This window comes from Scylla paramamosain, chromosome 26, assembly GCF_035594125.1.
Source record: "Scylla paramamosain isolate STU-SP2022 chromosome 26, ASM3559412v1, whole genome shotgun sequence".
In the NCBI taxonomy this organism is placed as follows: domain Eukaryota; kingdom Metazoa; phylum Arthropoda; class Malacostraca; order Decapoda; family Portunidae; genus Scylla; species Scylla paramamosain.
Genome location: NC_087176.1, coordinates 11,207,501 through 11,214,402, shown reverse-complemented (window position 1 = coordinate 11,214,402; position 6,902 = coordinate 11,207,501). Strand labels below are relative to the sequence as shown.

At 39.3% G+C, this 6,902-nt stretch overlaps 1 protein-coding gene across 10 annotated transcripts in view; it reads right to left on the bottom strand.

Annotated features, from left to right (window-relative positions):
* LOC135113741 (choline transporter-like 2) overlaps positions 1–6,902 on the bottom strand; it is a 42,352-nt gene continuing 35,450 nt past the window's right edge. For all 10 annotated transcript variants that reach the window (XM_064029301.1, XM_064029294.1, XM_064029300.1 and 7 more), the window contains 8 exons: positions 5,737–5,902; positions 5,199–5,439; positions 4,222–4,393; positions 3,721–3,825; positions 3,120–3,274; positions 2,087–2,272; positions 1,516–1,624; positions 1–1,179 (listed from right to left, as the gene is read on the bottom strand). In XM_064029301.1, coding sequence (XP_063885371.1) covers positions 844–1,179; positions 1,516–1,624; positions 2,087–2,272; positions 3,120–3,274; positions 3,721–3,825; positions 4,222–4,393; positions 5,199–5,439; positions 5,737–5,902 — 1,470 coding nt within the window. In that variant the 3' untranslated portion in view covers positions 1–843. The remainder of the gene's footprint in view (positions 1,180–1,515; positions 1,625–2,086; positions 2,273–3,119; positions 3,275–3,720; positions 3,826–4,221; positions 4,394–5,198; positions 5,440–5,736; positions 5,903–6,902) is intronic.

Sequence of the window (6,902 nt, the reverse complement as noted above, 5' to 3'; positions counted from 1 at the left end):
TTTTCTTTTTCTTTGTGTGTCTACATCTGGCTCATGACAACTAAGAGCACAGTGTCTATACGAGCTCTGGAACCAAATTGCTAATGACTTTGCATCTCGATCAAGCAAGATTTTTTTGTTGCTTTCATTTCACCAAAAGATCACAATGAAGTGTTGTGCTTACATTCCAGTCCTAAGCCTGAGTTTGAGCAGATTATATACTATTTACAGTAATGATAGTAGTAGTAGTGGTGGTAGAAGGAACAGGAAGTAGTAGAAATAGTAAATCTTAAAGACAACAAGGCTATTTTGCTTTATACAGTTTTCACCTCTTTCCTAGCATGCATATCATCACCCTCTCTTTCCTTCATCATTTTGCTTTATACAATTTCTACTCCTTTCCTAGCATGCGTGTCATCATCCTTTCTTTTCTTCATCATTTTGCCATGCACAGACAGAAGCCTCACAGCAACAGATGGGGCAATTACTTATATCTGCTCCACCTGTTACATTTACAACCTGCTAAACAAAATATCAGTAGTAAGAAAGCCCAGGCAATTACAAAACATGAAGGAAAGTAGATACACAAGAATCACAAATAGCCTGAAGACAATGGGGGTATGAAGAAAAAATCTAAGTAACAAATGGACTCTTGGGTACTAATCCTGACATCCACTTTGGCTAATGGAAAATGGAACATGACCCTTAAAGCTTCTAGGGGTGGCAGTGGCAGTGACAGCATGGCAAGAACAGGTGCCAACTGCCCCTCTCTGTTCTTGTTCCTCTTTCTGGGAATGCACATGAAGAACTTTTTTTTTTTTTTGGCAGAATGCACCAATGATGCTGGAGTAAGAACTTATGCTTCTAGTCCTCTTTGTCCACGTCCTTGTTCTTCTTGTTGAGTATGTGCATGAGGTCTTTGCTCATAAAGTATGGCTTCTCAGCCGACCCATCATTACGCTCGCAGTCTTCAAGGAAGCAGAGGAAGAGTGTGTCGACAGCCATGGCATACACATCAAAGAAAGCGCTGGCGATGAAGAAAGTGCCAATGGTGATGATGATGACTGGTGTGAGGTAGTAGTTCATCTCAGGAAGGTGTGGCCCAACACCAGGCACTTCACCACTGAAGATGAAGAAGGAAGCCACTCCAATGCCTCCCACCACCACCATCTTGCCGATGAACAGCAGGAAGTCTGTCACCTGTACAAAGGGAGTTTGGTCAATGTCTTTTCTTTTCTTCTTTTTTTTTATGTAAGAATGGCACTGGCCATAGGCAACAAAGAGAATGAAAGAAGGCGCACTGAGAATGCCAGTCCCAAGAAGAAAAGTAAAAAGCATCATTCAAAACTGAAGAAATTGTAATGTCAATGCAAGCCACAATTCATTTGAACTACATCAAAAGAGATGAGATAAAAGCTGCAAAACATGAGGTAAATATTTCACAGTTTCTGTGTTGACATAATTTGAAAGAAAAAAATATTTCTATACAATGTCAGGTTTTGGCTACACAGAGACACTGGGAGCCCAAGTACCCACCTTGTCCAACACGACCACCCTCACTATGTTACGCATGATGAGTGAGAAGGCATTCTTGGCTGACACACAGAAGTTCTTCCCGTAGATGGCACAGTACACATAAGCATTCCTGTACAACAACAGGCAGAAAATGTAATAAACGCTTCATATTACTGACTAATACTGCTTTAGTGTTGATGGGATACATTTTATACTTTAACATACTGACACATGCCTCTTGGACTGAATATACAGTCAGAATACCCTGCAGTTGAAAGTATGATGAAATGAGGTAATAATCTCTCTTTGAAAAAAAAAAAAAAAAAAAAAAAAAAAAAAAAAAAAAAAAAAAAAAGTTCTCTTAGCTAAAACATATTGATGTTTTTTTTCTCTTTATCTTTTATATACTATATCTTCAGCTTTTCTTTCCTTCTCATGTCACTTTATGCACATAAGAAATAGTAAAATAAAGAGGACAAAAGCTAACATAAGCTAATTACTTGTATCTTTAATTTATGACATTATATTTTTAAGTTTCAAGGAAACTAATGTAATTTAGAACATGAGATTTCTTCCACTTCTTTATCCATACCTGTTGATGAACTTGAGGAACTTTTCAAGGCACCAGAGACAGCAGCGGCAGCAACAAAGCAGTGCCCGTATGATCTTACTGTCCGTTTTTTGTTTCACCTTGTGGTCAATGTATTCCAGGATGACTCGGATCATGCGCACAATGGCAATGATGAGGGACCCGAAGGCCAGCGTCCCTGTGTGGTACCTGTAGGAAGAGGCAAACTGGGAGTGTTGCAGAGTAAGCATGAAAATAAGGAAGTGCTAGATTGTAGCTTTATGAGGATATTGAGGGAAGGTGGCAAGTGTTGGGAAATATGAGCATGAATGTGGATGAGTGTTATGTTACAACACTGCTGAGCCTGCAGCCTTAGAGGAAAATGAAGGAAGGCAGGAGGGTTTGAGAGTAAGGAGCATGGACACAGAGAAGTAATGAAAGTTAGTACTGCTGAGACCATACATATGAGGAAAAAGAAAGAAGCCAGGAAGTGTTAGAAAGTAAACAGCATTAGGGTGAGTTTAGTAACACAACAGCTAAGAAAATGGGAGGTTACTGTAGCTTCAAGTTAAAAGGGAAAGGGCAGGGAGTGTTAGAGAATAATGAGCATGGGAGAAGCAGTTTGGATAATATAACTGTTGAGAAATATGGAAAGTGAGTGTAGCCTGAAATGGTAAAACAGAGAAGGCATGAGTGTTGGGGAGGAAGAAAACATGTAAATGGACAGTAAAGAGGAAGAAACATTGATGATAAATGTTTTCATTGCTAAAAACAAAGAAATTAAGTCAAGTTTTATGGAATGTAGGAGAGAAAGCAGGAAGTAACACAAAAAATTAAAATGTGTAAGTGGGGCAGCAACACGTAATTATAACTTAATTAAGAAACAGACGAGTTGGATAACATATTAATTTTGAGAGAATAAGGATAGTAATGCTGTAACTATATTGTGAAAGGAGAAAATGTGATTGATGGTTTATCAAATGGAAAGAGATTGCTGTCTTAAATTATGCTCACAAAAACTGAACCTGAAACCAATGAACCAACAACACACATTTACCTCAAGGTGCGTCCCAGGCTCATGCTGAGAGCGAAGGTGGGCACCTTCGATTTGTCAAACACCCAGTACCAAGAGGCAAAAGCTCCTGCCAGCACCATTTCTCCAAAGGCCGACACAAAAAACATGGACCAGAAGAGAGCAAATAAGTTGTATGCCTGAAATCAAATACTTATTAGTTCCTGATGTTCTGCTTAGTTGTTGTAGTAAGTCAACATATTCTTTATCAATAGATACTCTGAGTTCAAGGATAGATCAAGTTCATATTATAGGGCAGTGAAGCTACCCAGGTCTTGGTGATCACTTGTGGTCCGACTGGTGATGTGTCAGATAAAGTGTCTTCTCAAGGCTTCAATCCCCAGTGATGACCTCTCAAAAGGCATTTTATTCCACCTTAAGATCAATTTCTCAGTTTTCCCATGATATTCTAAAAGTGAACACTTCATTAACTCCTACAACATCCCAAGTTTAACAGAAAATAAGACAGTAAAAGTATTGCAGGGTTGGATTCATTTGGCAATATGGAATCCATTTAATAATATATCAATCCTTCCTTCCATCTTTACTTCAAATGTAAGTGGCAGCAGGGTAAGGCTGGACTCACATGGAACCAAGGCACTTTGGGATCCTCCACATAGTCAAAGAACTGGCAGGAGGCATTTGGGCACAGGGCTGCATCAAAGGTTTCCATGGAGCAAGTGTCATTCTCCTGTGTGGGGTACAGAAGGTGCATGAGAGAACTGGATGGTGGGGGGAAAAATTAACAAAAATTATGACAAATGAAGAAAATACAGAACATAGAAATAAGAAAAGATAGGCAGAGGCAAATCATAATCAAAAGATGAAGATCACAGCACAAATGAAGAGAGAAAAGACAAAAGACAAAGAATTTTGGCCCGTATTTGAGAACACTGGCCTCTTATGAGGACAATTCTTTAAGGCCACAGAAATTACAAATTGTGCTCTCAAGGGTGTTTTTCCTTTTGATGATTAGCAAGATTAAGAAAACCCTTGATAACATTAACATCTTTCACTAGAGCCTGTTAGCATTAGTCGAAGTAAGATGCTAAAATATTTGAGGATGCAATTTTCATCTTATTTTCACCTTGTATGCTGGGCAGTCACACCCAGCTTCACTCTTGCACATGATGCGGTAGTTTGCCTTCCCTGCTGAGGCAAGGAGGACTGCCACCCCACAGAACAGAACCAGGAAGATGAGCTGCAGGATGTATGGCACAAGAGGGAAGAAGAGCGTTGACATGATGCTACCTACTGCCCTGTAACAAAGAGGTGGTGATAATTGGTCAGTGGCACACATGAAAGAAAACAGACAAACTGTATGACGGAAAAATGTATTCCTTTACATAGAGGCAGGATATGCAGTGACGTATGACAACTCACCCCACCAAGTCCAGTGGCCAGCTGGCGTCACACTGTCACACAAGGAGTTCTGTATTTTTGTTTCCCTGTGCTTTGATTTTGGCAACAGACCTATTTTAAGCATCCTGGACTTTTTTCACTTATCCTTATGGCCCAGCAAGTGATCCACATGAGCTTATGACACACAAGTGACAAGCTAATATCATACAATTCTGATCTCTACACCTGGCACACCACATTCTCTCCCATTACTACCTTTCCTGCCACAATGATCTCTTGTCTCCCTAAATGTTCCCACCAGCACCACTAATCATTCCCATGTATACATATATATATTTTAACATGAAGGAAATACACAAATAAACACATGCAAACACATGCATGTATTAGCACATGAAAAGTTATGCTACAGTTTTGTATCAAATAAACAAACATACAAAGTCACATTAGAAGACCATATTCTGAAACACTTCTAGCCACACCTCCACTAGCTTCTAAAGGCTCTAGTTGTTGCACAGATTTTTGAGGGTGTTTTTTTTTATGATCCTAGTAGCAAGAGTTATACATTATTAACAGGAGAAACAGTTTTGAGAACCTGGCTGATCATCTCTGTGGGCTTTGAAATATTTGTGGCAAGAGGACAGAACATTTCTAAATACAGACAATTTCTTTGAATCAAGTAACACAAACAAACATACATACTTGCTAGCCTGGCCGATGAGAGCCACAGCGATGGCAATCCTTTTGCGGAGGAAGATAAGGACGAAGAGGCAGACCACCAGGATGACAAGAGTGATGATGAACAGCACCAGCCATGTTGTCTCCAGCTCAGCATAGCGGCTGAACTCCAGACTGAACTCTTGCTCCATCTCAGACATGTCGCTGAAAGTGGCATTGCTGGTTCCTCGGAGTGTCAGGTACTTGTTGAGGGTGTAATAGGCACCTGTGGAGTGCAAAGGTGGTATAAGGGAAGATAAATTATAGAGAGAATAGAGGTATATGCAGCTGATACTTATGCCCCACGCTGAGAGCCAAGCCTGCCGTAAAGGAAGACAAAGTACAAATGAAGAAAAGAACAATACTACAGTGACAAAAATAAAAGGACTAAATCAGCAAAATTTAAACTCAAAGATTAAATAGCAATGATGAAATGCAAAAAGGCTACATAATAAACAAGTAATAGATTTTCATGAAACAGTGAAGAAAGAATACTAGGAAAAAACAAAAAGCTCAAACTTACCAAACCCAGAGAGGAGAAGGAATGCAACGATGGAGAACCAGATCATGAAGGCGGAAATGAAGCGGAGGAGGAGGATCCATAGGAAGGAGATGACCATGGCAACTCCAAATCCTACAAGCAGCACCCACCATCCTCTCTGCACATCCTGGAACACTCCCTCAGCTACCTGCACAGAATTGAGCAAGATGTGATCAAGGGGAAATGGATTAAAGTGGTGGATCTTAAAAGCAGTCTCCTATTTTTCTCTACATGAAGTGGATACAAAGTTAATCTTATAATGTCTCTCATTTTCTTTATACTGTATCTCTCTGTCTTTTCATGAATTTATTTGTTGTGGGCAAGATAAAAGTGCATAAAGACATTACTACTTTCCTACTTCTCTTCTCTCTCATTAAATAAAATCAATTCGCTTTCAGTTTTATTTAATTCATCTATTTATTTTTCATGACAGGGAGGGATACATGAAGTGAATTAAGAATGCCAATATTAGTACCCTGTCTTTTCCATCTTTATCTAGGTTGCAATGTGAAGTATTTTACTAATTCATCTGGTTCCTATAGCCTGAAATTTAGTACTTTTAAAGAAGATAATGCTCCCTGATTATGACTTATATTTAACAAGATTAAAAATAGTACAAATGAAGAGAGATTCACATGAGCATGATGGGTTCCTAAAACATTACAGGTGATCCTTACCTGTGTGTTAGTGAGTGTCACCAGCATGCCCCAGATGAGGGGATCAGGCCTAAGAAGTCCATGCAGTTATGCACACATTCATGCACAAGGTCATTCCACACTTTATTGATACTATGTGTGTTGGGTTTGTATTCTGAGTATGTATCATGAGACCTTACATTTCATTATGTTTTATGATTCGTTATGCTTTTTTTTATATAATGTGAAGAAAATAGTGATAACAAATATGTAAATAAAAAAATGCATAACACTGTCATACCATCTATAATTCTACATTATAATGGTCTGGACAATGGAATTGTTTTGGAGAGAGAGAGAGAGAGAGAGAGAGAGAGAGAGAGAGAGAGAGAGAGAGAGAGAGAGAGAGAGAGAGAGAGAGAGAGAGAGAGAGAGAGAGAGAGAGAGAGAGAGAGAGAGAGAGAGGGGGGGGAGGGAGAGAGAGAAAAAGTTTTGTGGAAACATCCTGGCCTA